This window comes from Rhinopithecus roxellana, chromosome 10 (genome assembly GCF_007565055.1).
Source record: "Rhinopithecus roxellana isolate Shanxi Qingling chromosome 10, ASM756505v1, whole genome shotgun sequence".
NCBI lineage: Eukaryota > Metazoa > Chordata > Mammalia > Primates > Cercopithecidae > Rhinopithecus > Rhinopithecus roxellana.
The window spans coordinates 9237859-9257261 of record NC_044558.1 but is presented as its reverse complement, the minus strand read 5'-3'; the positions used below and the strand labels follow the sequence as shown (position 1 = coordinate 9257261).

The following is a 19403-nucleotide window of genomic DNA, read 5'->3' as shown; positions in this document are numbered from 1 at the left end:
CTCGAGTGAGGAAACTGGAGGTGGGAGCCATGGCCCTCCACCCGGTCCTGCTTGCGGGCCAGCTTCCCTCCCCCAGATCCCTTCCTTCCCTGCAGCGAAGGCTCCCATGCTGCCTTCCAGAGCTGGGGGACAGGCCGGAGGACCGGGGTGGGCGAGGGTCCTGGCGTAACCTCCCTTCTGGGTTTCCGCCCAGGATCTGGACTGCTTCGTCATCGACAACAATGGGTTCATTCTGATCTCCAAGAGGTCCCATGAGGTGAGTCACTGGGGATGTAGAATGAGGGGGAGAGGGCAGCAGGAGGACTGGAGACATCGGGCAGCCACTCCAGCCAAAGAGAGCCCCACGGCCCCAGGAGGGAACCCTGCTTAGGGCCAATTCAGCAGAAAGGTCTGAAGAACACGGTGTTCTTAAAGCCAAAGTCAACAGAGAAAGATGACAGAATTTGGAGCACTTTTCAACGCAGAGAGTCAGAGAAAATATGACTTCTTCATTTTACCTGTCACTAGCCTGGCCTCCTCCCATCCCTGGTAGGAGCCACTCAGTAACCCCATCTCAGGGCCCTGCCTGGCCACACTGACCCAGCCTCACGCGGGGCCTCCCCCCAGGGATCCAAGCACACCCACTCATCAGATCACCCCCCAACCCCCTCCTGCCTTTCTACCATCGAGGGTCCCAGAAGACACGTCTTCCCCACTTCACGTTCTTGTCCTGTCTGGACCTTATGGAAAATTATACTCTCGCCCACCACGCCCGGCCTTCGGTGTGCCAGGGAAGAAGTGGGGAATGGATGTGATGCTTTCTCACCTGAATGCCTGGCTTGCACATCCTAACCTTCCCCTGCCCCCGCTGGGTGTGGGCATCTCTCTGAACGGAGCATGTACTCAGACAGGAAAAAGAGAAAGTACAGTAATCTATTTATACTTGCTGGGCTCCAAAAGGGACCTCAAAATGGATGATTCCTTTAGCCAGGAATCAGACTGAAAAAGAAGCCCATTCCAACCTGAAGCAAATCCAGATCTATTTACCAGACGCATTTCCTTGACGCGAGGCAGAGCGTCCGACCGGCCTCCTGCCTGAGCCTCGGGGAAAGGGGCATAGTATTTGGTTCTGTGTGAGCTTCACTACTAATTAGAAAAGTGATGTGGGCAAGCGACTTCCGCTCGCCGTGTCTCGCTGGGGGCTGGACTACACAGTGGCTAAGCCAGCCCCAGCTGAAGGCTCGCACCACCTGGGATATGGAGGCTGATGCAGAGGTCGTGGTCAAGGCCACCTGCGCGCATCTCAGGGCTGTGGTCTGGCCTGACCGGGATGCGGCTTCCGATCCAAAGAAGTCATCGGAACAGGGCAGGAACCGGAGCAGGGGTGTCGGAAGGAGACTTGGGAAAGAGGACAGGTGAGGACAAAGGGGCACCAGTGGGTCATGAAATCTAACTCCTTGGGGTAGTGTTTAAATGACCCACTTAACGAGCAGCAGTTCTCAGCCACAAGAGCAGAGAAGCCAAAGACGGTTTCATTCAACTTCCTCTTGGTGGGAGTGGGGGCGGGGCTTTGCAGGACTCAGCTAATTGTTCATCGTGGCCACCTGGGCACCTGCCTCTGGTTTCCCCCTTCTCCCTTTCATGCCCCCTTTTGGCCATTTCACTCCTTCCCAGACAGAGCCTGGGCGTTTGTGTTTTTCCATTGTTCTGGGAGAAAGCCGGTGATGACAGGAGTTGAAACCAGTGGTTGGTGTGGGGCTCTGGGATTACCTGATGCCCCCTCGTTCGTGCTCTGACCCCTCTTGCCCTGGATAACTGAGCCTGACCACGTCCCCAGGCCTCCCGTGGTGTTGGCTTTCAAGGGCGAGAGCATGGGCTAAGGCGTCCCAGAGAGAGCTTGGATTCTGGACACTGGGATGGGAGGTGGCAGGACAGAGGGAGAGGATGGCCAAGCCTGAGAGTGAGCTCTGGAGCAGGGGTAGGCGAGCATTTCCTAAAGGGGAGGATGCACATTTTGGTTTTGAACTTCATGAGACTCAGCCCTGCTACTGCAGCAAGAAAGCAGCCATGGGCGATCTGTTAGCAAATGCACATGGCACTGCTCCAGTAAAACCTTTGAATACTGAAATGTGAATTTCAGATAAATTTCATGTGTCATGAGATGTTATCAATCTTTTGACTTTTTTCCCCCAACCACTTGAACATGGAAAAGCCAGTCTGAGATCAAGGTCCCACACGAATTAACAGTGAGCCAGGTTTGACCTGCGGGCTATGGTTGCCAGCCCCTGCTCCAGAGGCAGCCGGACAACCGTGCAGGGAGCCAGCTCTGGAGGGGAACCACCCCAATCTTGAGAGAAGCTGGCAAGCATGTGGCATCTCGAGATAGGAACTCCTCGAGGGACCCTCTCATAACCCACTGGGCCACTTTGGTCCTATTCTGTACAGACCACATTTGCTCACATGTCTTCACAGATTGTAAAATCACTGAGAACAAGTTTGGATTAGATGTGGTAGCAGTCAGTTACTCAGAGATTTATATTTTATAATGCATTTGTTTACTTAACTCATTCACCCCCATTTTCTCAATGATTCTATTACCTTTTTACCCTGTGTGTAGTTTTATATGCCATTCCAAATCCTCCACGAAATGAAACAGGAACTGACCTTCTAGAGGCTCCTACCAGGGCCCCCACTCCCGCCGTGCTTGGCTCACCCTTGCTTCCCCAACGGTGAGGCCCCAGAGGTTAGGAAGGCCCCCCACATCATCTGCTGGGACCTTATTAGTCTCACTTTACACAGGATGGGAAAATGAGATCCTGCAAGGTTAGGGCATTAACCCAAAAACTCACAGCCACAGAAAAGCCAGAATTCAAACCCGGAAAGCCAACTGAAGAGCAGCAAAGAAGAGGGGGAAGAAGATTCTAGAAAAGACCTCTCGGAAGGGGAACTGAGCTGGGAGAACACTGGTCTTGATGGGACCTGAGCATCTGCAGGGCACAGTTCATGACCCCAGCTAGACTGGCCTCCTCTGGTGGGTGTCGAGGCTGCAAGTCCCGGCCCCCTGGGTGACACTCCTGGCCCTGAGCCCCACCCAGGTCACTCTGTCACCGCTTAAGGCGGAGTTCATTCACTTGCTGTGCTCAGCTGAGTCTCATGGAATTAGGACCGATGCCTGTAGGACCTGAAAGGCAAGGCCCAGGAATCCCAACCCTGTGTTAAGTTCTGGGCTAGTGTCAAGCCCTGGGAGTCAAGACACTGTGACAGGGCTCGCTTCCTCTTTCCTCACTCTGGACAGCTCTGACCATGCAGCCTGAACTGTGTCGGGTTATGGGAGGGCAGCAGGCCAGAGACCCCACCTGGCATGGTGCCTGGCACACAGCAGACACTCGATAACTGTGTGGAGAACTGAACTGGCCCGAGAGTGAGGGCTGGAGGTAGCAGGCGCTGGACTGGGAGGTGAGTGGAAGACAGGGCGGTAGAAAGTCTGGGGCTAATGCCACTTGTTCAACTGTCCGACCCTCTGTCCATCCATCTGTTTTTGCTGTTTTTGAAAAAACGTATTCATTTAACAACTCTGTAGCAGTTATCTATTGCTGCATAACAAATTATCGCAAAAGGAGTGGCTTACAACCAGAGGACTTAAAATCTGGCAGTTTCTGTGGGTAAGGGATCTGGGTGCAGCTGGCTCAGGGTCTTGCACAAGGCTACAGCATCAAGGTCCCGGGGCTGCTGTCATTTCCAGGCTTGGCCTGAGAAGGATCTGCATCCGGCCCTGCCTTGGCAGGATTCGGTTTCTCCAGGGCTACGAGGCAGAAGCATCCTCTCCTATTGGGCGGCTCACAGCAGGCGGCTTCCTTCATCAAACTGAGCAAGCCAAGGTGGAAGTCAGTCTTTTGGAACCTGATTTCAGAAGGGACACCCCATCACTTTTACCGTAGTCTGTTTGCTAGAAACAAGGTACTATGTCCCACCTACACTCAAGAGGAGGGGCTTACACAAGGGCAGGACTCCCAGGAGGCCGGGATCATTGTGAACCACTTTAGAGTCTGCCTACCACCAACTCCCACCAACCGACCCAAACCTGCCCCTCTTCCCCAAACACACAAGCGCCATCGAGGGCCACAGGGTCTGGCCTCCCCTAACTCATCCACTCCTTACTGCTCCTCCCTGCTCATCTCTAGGCCTCCAGTGCCGCTGAAGGATGGAAGCCCCAGCATCTGGGAGCTTGTCAGAGATGCAGATCTGCCAGGGCCCCACCAGACCTAGGGACTCAGGCACTTTGGGACTGGGGTCCAGCAGTCTGCTCAAAGGGGCCCTCCAGGTGACTGGGTACGTGATGGGTTGAGAACCCTCCCCAGGCCTCATGGTTGCTGTGGAGCTGGATGCACTTTAGCTGGCTGCTGTCGCTTTCCTGACTGGGCAAATGTGTCCAAAGCTTCCAGCGACTCCTTGTCCCTGCTAGGGTTCACCCAGGGGCCTGGAGAGAGAAGCCTGTTGAGCTACAGATGCAAAGATTCTTCCCAAAGTCCTTCCACATCCTCCTCCCCATAGCCAGTGAGTGGGGAAACCACAAGGGTCCCGAGGGACTGGCTGCTTGGCTCTCTCCTGGCGCCAGTGGTGTTCCAGGCCTGCTGATTAGACATTTGGCCTCTCTTCCAGGCCGGGGCTCATTCTTATAATAAAGAGTTATGGATGACAAGATTGCAACCCTTGATGTGGGGCCTAGAAAGAGAAGCATACAGCTGGGGACAATGACAGCAGCTTTGTGGAGCTTTGTCATATTTACAGTGGATCTGTCACCCTGAATCTGGGGACTCTGATTCCTGTCATTTGCCTCCTGACAGCACCCACCCATGGGAGCTTCAAAGTGGATCTCCAAGGGGCAGCAACTGCAGCCTAGAGAATCTGAGGCTCCATCCCAGCACCTTTCCCTGAGAGATTCCCTGGATCTCCTCCCTCCACGCCCTAGCCCAGTGAGCTGGAACCGGGCAGGCCCTCAGAGCAGGGCGTCCCTTTCTGCTATCAGGGGCGTCAGGCATGCCTGTTTGGGCCTTGGGTCCTGTTTCTCTGAATCCCTCTCACCTACCCTGCCCCCTGCAGCCCGCCCAGCCCAGGCTCCTCATCTTCAAGTCACTATCCCAGTCCTGGCACGTGTTCCCATCCTTTCCACTCTGGGCAGCCTGCCTTGGCCATCTTCCGGGACACCACATGCCCTGGCAGCGGTGCTCCCTCTGCCTTCCTGGCATCCCAAATGGCCCTGCTCCACTGGGCCCTCCAGGAATAAAATTCATCCTGTCATGGTCAGAGGCAGGCTCTTCAGGTGGCTTTCCAGGGAGTGCAGTGCTGCCCCATCCCCACCCCGCTCCTCCACGTCCCTCCCAGGCACCCCTGAGTGTCCAAAACACTCCTTAAGAGACTGCAGCCTGGGGGACGTAGGGCAGGAGAGGCTGCACAAGCCAGGAGCAGACAAAAGGAAACCGATTCCCACACGAGCCAGACACAGAGACTTGAGTGTTCACACCCCTTAGGAGGATGAGCTCGCACCTTTAGAGAAGAAACGGAGGCTGTCCCCAGGTAAGGAGGCCATGGGACATTTACTCCATCTGTCACCAGAGTCAAGAGCACCCCTTCTCTCTGGGCACAGGCTCCCACAGCCCTGCAAATTCGTCCAGGCCTGGGAGGGACTGCCCAATGTCTCATCACTTGCTCGCCTGCCTCTGCCCCCATCTGCTTCCCCTGCAGGCTTCTGGGTAGTGCTCACAGGACCCGCCTCCCCCCTGGCCTCCCTCCAGACTTGAAGGCCGGGCAGGGGGGTCCTCAACCCTTCTGACCCAGCCCCAGAGTTCAGGCAGCCCATGGGCCACTGCTTATTTGTGAATAGTCCCCCGTGAAAGGGGAGCTGGGGCGGTCAGGCCCTGGCATCCTGCTATGCTTTGGGTGCCACTCCGCGGACGGTCCGGGGCTCCTAAATCGACAAGGCATCCCATGTCGACGTTTGGACCTTGGCTTTGCAGGTTCAGGGACTCTATCTGACTCGGGGATTTGCCCTGACAGACTTCAAAAGAAACTATCAGCCAGGAATTGTGTTCTGCTGCCAGAAGAGAAGTGGCTTAAACAACTAAAGGTTTATTCTCTCATAACAGAATAGATGAAGGCAGCCTGGGCCCGGCCTGTCCCCATCCGCACGATCCCAGCATTGCTGGAGGGGCTCCTGCCTTCAAGTCCACTTCCCAGAGTGCAAGGGCAAGGATGCGCATGGGGCATGGGGCAGGAGGCCTTGGGAACGCTTCCGGAAGTCTCGCCCAGCGGCTCTGCTCACATTCCATTGGTCAGTCCTGCCGCAAGGGCTACTGGGAAATGGAGTCTTTTCGCTGAGCACATGGCTGCCATAATTAAAGTCAGGGTGCCTAACTAAAGAAGACGGGGAGAATGCATATTTTCCGCCAGAGTGACAAATCCTAGAAAAATCAAGCTATTTATTTATGGAGGGGGATACATTTTTCTAGTGTCCAGGATACACATCCTTGCTCTCAGGGACTTCTCAGAAGTCTAAACAACAGGGTTGTTAGTGAATAAGCCTAGAATTAGGAAGGAGAATGGGACAGGCTTGTAGGAATTAAGACCAACCTCGTCAGAAGCCTTGTCTCCACCCCACTGCACTTTCCCAGGGAGCAGAAGAGTCGGGTCATTTATTCCCTCACACATTCCTTCAGCAAATATGCATGGAATAATAACTGTAAACAGGACATGGTGTGGTGCCGTGGGACAGAGGTGGATTTCTGTCCTCTAGAATCCTGCTGTCAGGTGAGGGAGTGACGGAGGAAACACACACACACACACACACAGAGAGAGAGAGAGAGAGAGAGAGACAGAGAGAGAGAGACAGAGAGAGAGAGAGAGGGGAGAGAGAGAGAGAGAGAGAGAGAGAGAGAAACTAGAATAGCAAAAAGCAAGCCCCAGCTGAGAGAGTTTAGCTGGAGGCACCAGGGAGAGCTTTAGGGCTGCACCTTGAACAGGTGGGAATTCAATGCCTTTCACATTCCCATGTGCTGTTCTGTCCCTGGAATGCCCTTGACCCTCCCTGCTGTCTCCCTGCCATGTCCACTGACTTCTTCCATGCAGCCTACCAGGGCTTTGGGTTCCCACTCCTTTCCGCCACTGTAGGAGGTGCCGGTTATCAGCCAGCCCTGTCTGAGAGTTTGTGTGTTCCCTGTCTGTCCGTGCAAACTAGTCTGAAGCTCTTGATTGGTGTCCATTTCATTCATTTTTGCATCAGACTCACCTGCTGAGTGCCTTGTGAATAAAAGGTGTTATGAAATCGTTTTTGGTGCAGGCTATTCCAGGTGAAGAGCTAGCAGAATGTAGACAGGCAAGTCTGAGTACCTTTGTCTGCCTCTGTTTTCCTCCTGCTTACTTTTGTAATTGACCTGTCCATTTTTAGATTATAATTTGCCATGCATTTTTAGTGGGTTGCATCCTTACGTTTTAATTTTATAAGTCAGCTGTTTCCACTTATACAGGAAATACTGTAGGAGGTAAAGACTCTGTTTTGTTATTTAATTCCGATTTGGAAAGTAATACTTCCTGGCTTCATCCCGGATTCCTGGCGTGGATGCATCTGGGGACCTGTGGCCCCATATTGGCTGATTATAGGTCAGAGCATTATGAACCATGGGCATAGTACTGGGGTTATTGTCCTGAAGCTGCACCATCACCTCTTATTTGAGAGAGAACTTCTCTGATTTTTCACTGGGTGTTCAGGAGTTGTGCATTCTGACTAGCCCTTGTCTGGAATAAATCTCTGTTCCCTTCAGAAGGCTTGCTGGAGTCTACTTGGCTGCCCAGGGCAGGCCCCAGCTGGGCACCCAGACAATGCCTACCTTTCCTTGAGATTGGCCAGACCCATGTGCCTCAGCTCCTGTACCAGCCTTGCATTTATTTTTATTGGTAGTTATCACACATGTCATCATTTTGGGCCCTGGCAGCTAGAAAGATCTCCATGAAGAACCTGACATGGCTCTCAGCTTGGTTCCCACCTCCCTTCCCTACCAAAATTCCACACTGACTGAGTATGTCCAGGTACCAAGACACTTTGGGGAATTCAGAGATGAGTAAGACATGGTCCTGTTCTCAGACAGTTTTCTACCAAATATCTTATCTGGCAGAGTGAGACTGGGACTGCATGGGCATGCAGGTCACAGGCTGCCAGTGTGCAGAGGAAGGCATCGTTCTGGCTGGAAAAGTTAGAATCGAAAGACTTCCCAGCGAGGGTGAGGAAAAAATTTCCTTGGCGTGAGGACAGAGAAAGGGTAATCAAGGCAGGGAGAACAGCCAAGCCGGACCCCAGACCTCTCCTCCTAACAGTGGCTGCCATTTTTCAAGTATTTACTGGGAGCCACATGCCGGACACACGCTATCCCCAATCTTTAAAGACAGCCTACATTCAAGTTGAAATCCAACACCAAAGCCCAAGCTCTGCCACCCTGCCCTGCTGAGAAACGGCAGACTCAATAGGCCAACGCAGGTACAGAGGCCATGAGAGGTGGCACGATGGGGGGCCTGAGGCCATTCTCAGCCAGCTAGGGGGCCGCTGCCTGGCACAGGGCACAGAAGCCACAAAACACTGGCTGATGGACAACGAAAGGGGAGCCAGGGCAGGAGGGAGGGTCCTGTTTGTTTTTTGGAAGTGAAGACGAGAGTGACCCATTCATGCTGCATTTGAGGAAGATGACTCTGGCAGTGCCACAGGGACTAGGGGAGAGGTCAGTGAGGAGGGCAGGTGGGCAGTGGAGACAGGGCAAGGGATCTGGTTAGGTCATTGTTGTGGAGGGGACAAATGACCTATCCACAGGGCACACTGATTGTGGGAGGTGATGGAGGGACATCAAAAGCGACACCAGCCCTCTCACACTGGGAGGATGAGGATACCAGTGTGCACGAGACAGGTGCTGCTTTTGACCTTCACCTGCAGAAACGTGTAAACGTGTTTTATATCTGACCCCACACACACACAGCACGTACAACAAATCCAGTTTCATAAAACATTCTTTAACCTTGCTGCAAGTGATTCACACAGAATTGTTCCAAGGAATACTGTACCATTTAAAAATCATATTGCAACCTCTAGGCTGGTCTCATAGTCAGCTGGCCTGGAAAGCAGCAGGCTGGACGGTAAGGAGGGAGCCAGGACCGGAGAGGGGCGTGGGTGGAAGGTTTCAGCTGGATGATGTTGAGAGGCATTTAGAGGGAAAGCCCGACAGGCACCAAAAGCCTCGACCTGAGCTAAAAAAGTAATGCTGGACTCAGAAGGCTCCATCCTGCTCCATCTCTCTCCCTCCCTCTCTCTCTGCTCTCCCTCCCTCACAGACGGGAAGATTTCTGGGGGAGGTGGATGGTGCTGTCATGACCCAGCTGCTCAGCATGGGGGTGTTCAGCCAGTAAGTGGGGCACACTCCTCCCCCGTCCAAATAGACATAGCAAACCGAGAGCTGATGCTAAGTGGCCCAAGCGGATCTCGGGATCCTGACCTCCAAATCCCGCAGTGGGTGCCCCTAAAGAGCTCCAAAAGCAATCTTTATGGAGCCAGGGCATCAACATGATGTGGGGAGGGCTTAAGGTCATGTGGGCATCCCTGGGAGGGACCCCGCAGGTCAGACCCTAGAGGGAAAACCGTCCAACTCAGAGGGCAAGCCATTTGCTCTTCATTGTCTTTAAACCATTCCAAGTGCAGACATGTAATTTTCAGCATGAACTGTCTTCTGATCTGCTGTCCTAGCTCAGGTTCCTTTGGGAATTGTGGTAAATGGGCGCTCTGCTAGTAAAGCCTCCTGAGGCAGGGGCAAGGTGTGGGGGTGGCTTCGGACTCATCACAGCCTGCGTCTGATTTTCAGAGTGACCATGTATGACTATCAGGCCATGTGCAAACCCTCAAGTCACCACCACAGCGCGGCCCAGCCCCTGGTCAGCGTGAGTGTCACCCAGCCCTTCCCTCTGCCAGCCAGCCAGTCCTCTGCCCTCTCCTGGAATGAGGTCACTGGTCCTTGTTCTCACCCACCTTGGGTGTCTGGCCCCAGGGCCCTACCTTGACCATCTCCACCTTCTGCTCAGAGCCACTGCTCTCAGTCCCGCTCTCAGGCAGGCCTGTGGGTCTGGCTTTGGGGCTTCAAAGGGACTGCTCTGGTAGCTGTGACATAACAGGGCCTCTGGCGGAGACAGAGCAACCTGCCCCAGCCTCAGCCCCTGACACTGCCACTTGATCACCAGGGATCCTCAGCAGTACAGCACCAGGATGAGGACTTGACTCATCTCCTGGAGGGGCATGTCCAACCCCACCTGAGACGTCTGACCTGCAATAGGCATTTCCCAGCTAGCTCAGCTCTGCAGGGCAGGTGGGAGGTAGGGGGATGGTGGGTGCTGGGTTGCAGGCCTGTGCTCTGCCGCCCCCGCTCCCGGTGGCAGGGCAGCCCACTCTCTGGTCTCTCTGAGGGTGGTGCTGGGGTGTGGGGGGACACTCAGCCTTGGACCTAGGTGTGAGTGGTGTGCACTCTCTCCTTCCCAGCCAATTTCTGCCTTCTTGACGGCGACCAGGTGGCTGCTGCAGGAGCTGGTGCTGTGAGTGGGGGTAGACATAGGGCTGGCGGAGGGCTGCATGCAAGGGTGGCTTAGGAGGGTGTCCTTGAGCAGGGAGCTGCAAGGTCTCCAGGACAACCCACTTGCTACCAGAACCCAGGGAAGGAGGGCACAACCCCTGGGCATGGACACCACCTCCTCCCTGCACGCTGCCCCTGGGAGGGACCTCACCGCTCACCCCAGAGCTCTCAAGCAGGGAAGAGGGTGTCCTAGAGGAGAGGGGATGGGCCGGGGGCTGTCAGGGATACTCCAGCCCCTTGTAACCCAGGTCAGGAGGGTTCAGAGGTCTCCGAGATTCAGTCCTGTGTCCTACAGGTTCCTGCTGGAGTGGAGCGTCTGGGGCTCCTGGTACGACAGAGGGGCTGAGGGTGAGTGCATGGAGCGGCAAGGCCATGTGCTGAAGAGCAGTGGCATTTTGGTCCACTCATGTGAGACCATTCCCCGTGGGGTGGGTGACAGTGGGGACAGGCGCATCGTTGTTCACATCTCACCCTGCGTGGCCTTCTCTCATCACCTCCCTCACTCCTGGCTCTGTGTGTGACATCATCTTGGGACACCACCACTCCATGTGCCATCATCACCACCCCATGACATCCTGCCCTCCTGTGCCACCATGTTCTTCCTGTGCCGTGTTCACCCTGTGCTGGGCTCATGTCCCGGCCAGCCAAAAGTGTCTTCCATCACTGTAAGTAGTTCTGCTGAGGCAATCCCTGCTGGCGGTGGGTTGGGGACGCAGCAGGAGCTACAAAGAACCCGCCCTCCATGACCCGTCCCAGGAATGACCCCAAGCAGGCTGAGCTGTCCCGGTTTAAAGCACCGTTCCTGGGGGTTGGGGGACTGGGGAGTCTAGCCCAGATCTCATCTCACACGAGGACAGTCAGGCCCCAGGGAAAATGAGAAACTCCAGCCTCCCCTTGGGTGAGAACATGTAAGATTCCAAGAGGAAGGGTGGTGTGGCCGGGTGGCCATGAGCCAGTATGAGTGAGCAACCGCCAGCCCACCCCTTGGAGAAGCAAAGAGCGGCACCGTAGACTGGGCATCGCCAGCCCTCAGCGGGACTCCTGGTTCCAGATGTCCCAGGAAGCGCTCAGGACGATTCCCCTCTGGGACCCTGTGTCTGAGGACAAAGTCCCCCAGAGGCAGCGACCATGAGAGGCCCCAACACAAAGCCCGGTGGCTCTGGCCACACGCACAGGGCGGCAATGAGCCTGGCCTTTCAAAGCACTCACTGCCCGGGCGCCTGGGCACTCCATGACCACAGGAGGCCATCTGCCTCAGTGGGCTCTGCTCAGCTCCTCCGTGTTCATAGTACCTTTGCCACAGGGTTCCAAAACCTCCCACCACCTGGGCTGTCCCCAGCTTATCCCATCTCTTCATCTCTGCTGTGGTCCCCTCTCTGGCTTGCTCTTTTCTCTCTCCTGCTGGCCTCGGCTTGGGGCTTCTTCTGCCCCTCGGCTCAGGGTGGTTAGGGCTGTGTCTCCAGACTCCTGGACTCACACCCATGATCGACTGGGTGGGGCTGCTCTGGGGTGTTTGCAGTCAATAGGTGTCAGTGACAGGAACCAGGAACGCTGTGTCACTTAGAAGCAGGTCCCCACCCCCTGCGCAGAAACACAGGGCTTCACCGTGGGGTGGGGACACTGTCCCCTCTGTCAGCAGCTGCATCTTGAGGATGATCCCCCTCAATCTGCCTACTCAGAATTTCTCTTCTCTGGGGCACCTGTCCCCTGGAGCTCCTCCCCCTGGCCTGCCAGGTGTCAGTGTCCTCAGTGAAGGAGCACTGGACTTGGAGTCCCAGGCCGGGGTGTAGGTGCTGCAGCCCCGTCCACTGTGTGACCTTGGGGACGCCACTCAACCCTGCCGTTGTCAGGCCTCTGTGCCCAGCCCTGGGGACAAAACTCACAGCCCTGGCCGCTGTGGGCTTGCCCTTCTCAGCGAGGTTTTCTGCATGCCGGCTGGTGTCCCTCCCCTCTGGGTTTCGAGCTCTGGCTGGAAGTTTCTGGGTCTGGAAGTTGAGGAGATCCATGCTGTCCTGTAGGACCCCACATGAGCCTGGAAAGGTAGCTCACACTTGTGCCCCCCACCTCTAGGTCTATCCCTGGGGGCCACGGCCAGGCCCTGAGAACAGAAGGGCCACGCAGAGAGCCTTGGGAGGAACAGGAGCGCTGGGCACAGTCCCCGCCTATGCGGCGGGGCCCTGCTCTGCCACGTGCCCACCTCAGGAGGCTCCAGGAGGGAACAGACTTGGGTCCCCCAGAGCGGGGCTGAGGCACTCGCCTCTGCCTTCGGTTGAGTCCACTGTCCTTGTCCCAGGGAGCTAGGGCAAATCGCACTGCCCCCAAGGAGCCCCGCGCCAGGCGGCTGTGCCTTCTGGGCTTCGGCAGCCCAGGCCTGGAGCCCACCTGCCCGGCTGCCCCCACCCCAGGCGCTCAGGTGGGCCTGGCTATGCGGGAGAGGAGGGCAGGATTGCCCAGGAACTGCGCTAGGTCTGTCCACAGTGAGGGGAGGGTGGTGGGCCTAAGTACCCCCAAACCACCCCTTGGTGCCCCTCCTGCTTCTGCTCCCCGCTCAGACCCTCCCCGGGATCTGAGTGCTGGAAGGAGCCCTGGCGATGGCGCACCGCCCCCAGCTCACAGCGAGGGCCAGGCTCTCAGAGAGCAAGCCTTTCCCTCCACCGAGACCCAGGGCCCCTGCGGCGCCCCCCGTGTGAAGCCACTCTCTGTGCCTTCCCCTCCCTTCACCCCCACCGGCGCCTCCACACGGGTCCCGAGAACTGCCTGAGGAGGGACCATCTGCAGATGGACTCGGGGAGACTCTGGCCCTGGGAGTGCTGAGGCGAGGTCACCCCAGGCCATGCCCTCCGAGGCCCCTTCAGTGGCCTGATGTCGCTTCTCTGCCCGCAGCCCACAAACAGAAGAAGCAGGACCAGCTGCAGCCCTGCGACACCGAGTACCCCGTGTTCGTGTACCAGCCGGCCATCCGGGAGGCCAACGGGATCATCGAGTGCGGGCCCTGCCAGAAGTAAGGCCCCGGGGCGGCGCTGCGCGTCCCGCCACACTCCTCCCTCCCTCGCGAGACGGAAGTCCGGGCGGGGCCCGGCACCCCCAGGGAGGAGGCGGAGCTTCCAGGCGCGAGCCCGTGCTCCAGGGTCTTCCCCCGCCGTCCTCCGGGCAGGAGACACGCAGGAGGCGGAAGGTCTGCGGCGGGCAGGACGCTGGGGACCGGGACCGCCGGGGGCGCTGCCGTAGGGGAGCGGGGAGAGGTGGCGAGCCCGCCCCACCCCACCCCACCAGGACCGCGGCGGTCACCCCGCGGCGTCTCTGGGCGAGGGCCCTTCAGCGGGTCTCCCCCACCCCTGCTCGGGCACAGGCCGGGCCCCAGGGCGGTGCCAGTGCCCGCGGCTGAGCTGCACTGGGAGCACTTGGAAGGCAGAGGGAGGTGCGCGAAGAGAAGCCGGAAAGTGTGCGATGTCCTCGGGCCGCTGGGAGCCTTGGGAGGAAGCGGAGCGCTGGGCACAGTACCCGCCTGTATGGCGCGGCCCTGCTCTGCCGTGTGCCCACCTCTGCCGTGTGCCCACCTCAGGAGGCTCCAGGCCCAGAGCGCGGACAGCAGCCCGGTCAGGCTTCCTGCTGTGTGGAAGCCGCTAGTTACAACCCGCCCTGGCCCGGGGAGGCAGGGAGGCCGGACGGAAGGGTCTCTCCTGCTGACCCCCGCCGCCGAGCCCGGGAGGACCCCACCCCGGGAACGCAGCGGCCTCCTCGAGGGTCGCCTCAGCCAGACCCCCAGGCCGTGGCACCCTATTGAACAATGCGGCCCCTGCGGCGCTGGCACAGGGGCTCCCTTCTCCCCCTCCTGCGCGTCATGCCGCGCGGGTGTCTCCCCGGGTTCTGTGCAGGGTTGAGGGTTGAGATGCGCGTCCCCTGTGCACTAGTCTCCAAGGCTCGGTGCGAGGACAGAGCCGCGGTCTCGGAGGGAAGCGAGGGCCTCAGAGTAGAGAGACCTGAGTTTAAAACTGGCTCTGCTCTTCCTGGCTCCTGACCGTGGGCCAGTGACTTCGCCTGCTCTCGTCTCCGTTTGCTCATCCACAAAATGGGCACAATAGCAGCCTCATGGAGAGCCATGAAGGCTTAGAGTGTACATGGCTGTGGTGTGCACGTGTGGACGTGGGAGACCACCCGTCCGGCGGAGGCGCTCGGCAGGCGGCCGCTGGGACTGCTGGGAAGGCCGTGGGCCCGGTGGGCGGGCTCCGCCCCACTCCGCGCCACTCCTCGCAGGGCGGCCTCGCCGAGCGCGGGACCACCGCGCCACCTGGTGGCCAAGCTCCAGCACTGCCGCTTCGCCCAGGCCTGCCCCCGCCACCCTCACCCAAAGCAAGTGTTGCCGCCCCTCCCATTTGCTCTGGATGGTCTTGACTGACGCCTGTTGTCCCTGCATATATTAATAACAACTCTGCACTCTCCAGAGCGGCCCAGTTTGGACTTCCTCACTTTCTCCAATCTGCTAGGAAAGGAAATGCAGCAGCAAAGGCTTGTGGGGAAAGCCAGTAGAACTGAACCATCTGCCCGGGCCGGTTCCCGTAGCTGCCCCGACCCGCACTGCCTCTTGGTTCCGGGCTTCCCTGCCATCCTAACTCCACACTAAAGTCTCCAGAAGTTCCTTCCCTAGAAGCCCTTCTCGTGGTCGCCACGGAGCCGTCCTCGACTCCCTTTCTTTGCTGCAGGGTATTTGTGGTGCAACAGATTCCCAACAGTAACCTCCTCCTCCTCGTGACAGACCCCACCTGTGACTGCAGCATCTTCCCGCCAGTGCTGCAGGAGGCCACAGAAGTCAAATATATCCTGCAGTCCTCGGGGATGTGTGCGGTGGGGGCGGGGCTGTAGGAGGTGTCTGTGGGGCTCAGATTTTGAGCAGCCGGGGCCAGCCTCCTCCACCACCAGTCTGTCCTCCACGGGGCTCCGTTATTTGTTCTCTAACCCTTCCCTGGGCCCCGGTGCTGCCTCCTGACCCCAAAGCTGCTTGCAGGGCAACTGGTGGCACCAGAGCAGGTTCTTCCAGACCTTGTTCCAGTCTTCAGAATGGGCTCCGGTCCTGAGATATTGACCTTAACAGTGGCTTCTGCACATAATGCCTCTGTCAAATGTGAGCGGATGCGCTCCCAGAAGCTCCGCAGGCGACCAGACTCCTGCCACGCCTTCCATCCAGAGGTAAGGGTTGAGGCGGGTCGAGGGTGGGCTGGATCTTCACCCCCAAGCCCTGTGTGCCTGGGTCTGTGCCCTGCAGACAGGAGCATGCCAATGAACACACCTGTGCCTGTGCTCTTCGGGGGAGACATTTGCGTTTATGCCCTGTGACACTGTGGTATAATAAGAAACAGATATTTGGTCTTTGTCCTGATTCCTGGCAAGCTCCTAAAACACTTGTTATTTCCTGAATGATGAGGGTGATAGGTGCATCTTTCGGTACAGTGTTTGGTCTTAGTCCCTGGTTCCTTCGCAGGTGCCTCTAAGACCTTTGGAATGATAGGGGTATCTTTGAATGCGAATTAGATGACTGGTGGCGGGGGGCCCTAGACAGGATGGGGGCTGGCCACAGGAAACACCAGGGCAGGATTAGAGGGTTGGGACTTTTGGCTCCAACGCCCAGCTTCTGGGAAAGGAAGGGGGCTGGAGATTGAGTTGATCACCAATGGCCAAAGATGTAATCCATCGTGCCTGTCGTAACAAAGCCTCCATGAAATCCCTGAGCAATGGTATTTGGAGAGTGTCTGAGTTGGTGAAAGGGTGTGGGAGCTCTGCGCACCCCATGCCTTGGCCTACGTGTCTCTTCCACTCAGCTGCCTGAGCTGCGTCCTTTATAATAAACCGGTCATGGTGAGGGAAGCACCTTCCTGAGCTTAGTGAGCCATGCTCACAGATCACGGAGCCTGAGACGGGGTCATGGGAACCCTAGATTTACAGCCAGCCTGTCAGAAGGACAGCAGACCTGGGGCTTGCGATTAGCATCTGAGGTGAGGGCCACCTTGTGGGACTGAGCCCTGTAACTTGCGGGATCTAATGCTAAGTCTCGATAGTGTCAGACTTGAATTGAATTTCAGGACAGACACCCAGTTGGTGTCCAGAGAGTGGGGTGGGAAAAACCCTTCACATTTGTTGAAGTGGTGGTGTGAAAACACAGCACAGCCCTATGTCATTAAAATACGAAGTCAACCAGGATCCAAAGGTGCTTTAACAAAGAGCCACGCTTCCTAGGGTTTGGGCGCTAGGTGAATTAGAATGCAGTTTTCCCATCTTGTCCTCGTTCCCGCTACGCTTGGTTCGGAATGATCTGAGCAATGTGAGGAGGCCGTCATGTGGATGACAGTCATAGTGGCTGGAACGGATCCAGAACCGAGACCCAGGTGTCAGGCCCTGAGCCGGGCGCTTCATACACGGTCCCGTCTGCTGGGACAATAATCCCCATCACTCCCAGAGTTGAGGACTTCCCTGAAGCCATTCTGAGAGGATGACCCCGTAGCCACTCCAAGCCTGGGGGCAAGCAGAGAAGGCTGGTGCCCCCTTCCCAGGCTGCAGGGCCAGCCTCGGCTTTTCCCCCACAAGGGAGGGGTCTAAGAAAGGTAGCAGTGCTTCCCCTGCTTTCTGAAACTCCGCTTTCCCCAGGATTTTGGCCCCATTCGTGGTGGAAGCCCCTCCCTTTTCGAGGGTCCCCTTCTGAGTGCTGCCCTCTCACCTCTGCTCTGGGTTCGCAGGAGAATGCCCAGGACTGCGGCGGCGCCTCGGACACCTCAGCCTCGCTGCCCCTACTCCTGCTGCCTCTGTGTGTCTGGGGGCTACTGCCCCACCTCCTGCGGTGACACCACCTAGCCTGACCTGTGTTTTGGCAAGGGGATCCTTCCAGAGCCATTCCAAAAAGTCAGCACGGACATGGGATGCAGCTAACTGCAGTCGGGTCACCCCCAGGCCAATGCTCCTCTCAATCCTGGGCTGGTGGCCTCCAGAGAATGCTTGTTGGAACAAGAAACCAATCCCCTGGCACCACTTTCAAGACGCTTCATGGTGCCCGGTACCATCCGCCCTAGGTCTCAAAATGAGCATACTTCTAACCTAACCTTCCTGTCTCCTCTTCGGGAAGCCAGCGTGAGCTCAGCTTGGAACAAGACGAAATAACTTAGTTCCCCTGTACTCCCGACTCCAGACCCAGCCTGACCCTTTCTGTCAGAGGGGTCTCTGGTAGAACCTAAGGACTTCCGGGCACTGACAAAAAGCAGCAGAATGAGGCCAAATGCAGAGAGGAGGCTAAAGCAAGAACGTGCCCCAACTAAAGCATAGATTCCCCAAAGTGAGGGTCAGGGTGGAAGGCAGCTCACTTTCCTAGCTGATGCTCAAAAAGGTTTTGACTGTGTTGGGGTGGGGGTTGGGTAAGGGAATGGTCAAGACTGAGAAAGGAATGAAATCCGTTCAGGAAATATCGACAGGGCTGCATGTGATGTCCCCGAACTGCTACTATTGAAGAACTTCCCAAAACTTCTTTACAAAGCCCTAAAGGAAAGTTTGCGTCTATGAAAAGCCAACAGGCTGAGCCATCCAATTGCTGCATGGAAATTGATGTACATTCCGGGGACGGCAAAAACAGCTGTCAAATAGTGAAAAAGAGCAGTCATTGTGCTCTTTTTCTGGCCAATGATTTACAAAAGAATCTACTTGACTCTGTCCCCGGAGTGAAATCCTTAGGGTTGGAACTTGTGGGAACATTCCAACTTGCTAAGCAGGGTCCACTGAGAGGGAAGGTCTATCGGGGAACTCACCCCCAGCGCACACACATCTCCCCCAGGGTCCCAAGGCCCTGCCGCTTCCTCCCGCCACCAAACCCCAAGACCTGGATCCCAGGTGACAACAGTCTCCACAGTGAGAGCAACATTAAGGGCAAAACCATGGAGAAATTTGGGAGAGGCCTAAAATCTTTCCGTTTAACAAACTCCTGTGATGGGCATGGATAGTATGCAGGGATTTGGGGGCCCTTCCCCCTGCTCCTCCATCACCCTCAGCCTCCACACTTCAAAGTACAAGCTGTTCAAGTTTCCTACCAGCAAATAGCCCTAACTTGCCTCTAGAGTAGGCCAAATGCCAACTCTGTAAAACACACTTACATTGTAGGTTACAGAATGTCACTTAGTCATGTCTTGCAACAACCCTGTGAGGGCGGTAGTAATGCCCCCTTACAGCAGAAGACACTGCAGCTTGGAGAAGCCAGCTTAAGTGGCAGAATAATGCTAGAACAGCTAAGGTTTACACGTACCGAATAACATATTTCAGCTCATTCCATCCTCACAACAGCCTCCTGAAAGTGGGTACGTCCCATATTATAGAAACTGCAGCAGAGTTGAAAATTGCCTCCAAATTATTGGAAGAGTATTGTGAAGATTGAATGTGATATATTCACGTAACATGCATGAAACTGCCTGGCCTATAGTAAACGCTAAATAAATACATGCTAACTGCTATCGTTACATTACCTTGTTTCATGGAGGTGGGGACAAAGAAATTACAATTTAGATGCCAGGAACAGTAAGGTGTCCAGCAAGCCCAGCAGGGTTAAAAAAGCAGCAAGGAGCCCTTTCCCGCCCCTGGGCTGCCATCACTGAGTGTCCCAACCATGTGTCACGAGGCCCCACCTGTGCTGCGCACAGCAGGGTGAGCACTCTCTCGCCCTGCCACTCCCTGCCAAGGCCGTGGCCGCCCACCTGCTGTTCATTCTTCAGCATTAAGGCACATTCTGACCTCCAACTGCATTTGACCCCA

At 56.5% G+C, this 19403-nt stretch overlaps 1 protein-coding gene across 1 annotated transcript in view; it reads left to right on the top strand.

Annotated features, from left to right (window-relative positions):
* Positions 1-19111, top strand: part of CACNA2D4 (calcium voltage-gated channel auxiliary subunit alpha2delta 4) — a 130605-nt gene extending 111494 nt beyond the window's left edge. The window contains exons 29-38 of the mRNA XM_010363565.2: positions 194-256; positions 9346-9416; positions 9870-9945; positions 10538-10590; positions 10924-10976; positions 11273-11293; positions 13512-13629; positions 15329-15441; positions 15730-15812; positions 17354-19111. Of these exons, the coding sequence (XP_010361867.1) occupies positions 194-256; positions 9346-9416; positions 9870-9945; positions 10538-10590; positions 10924-10976; positions 11273-11293; positions 13512-13629; positions 15329-15441; positions 15730-15812; positions 17354-17458 (756 nt within the window). The 3' untranslated portion in view covers positions 17459-19111. The remainder of the gene's footprint in view (positions 1-193; positions 257-9345; positions 9417-9869; positions 9946-10537; positions 10591-10923; positions 10977-11272; positions 11294-13511; positions 13630-15328; positions 15442-15729; positions 15813-17353) is intronic.
* The last annotated feature ends 292 nt before the right edge of the window (positions 19112-19403 follow it).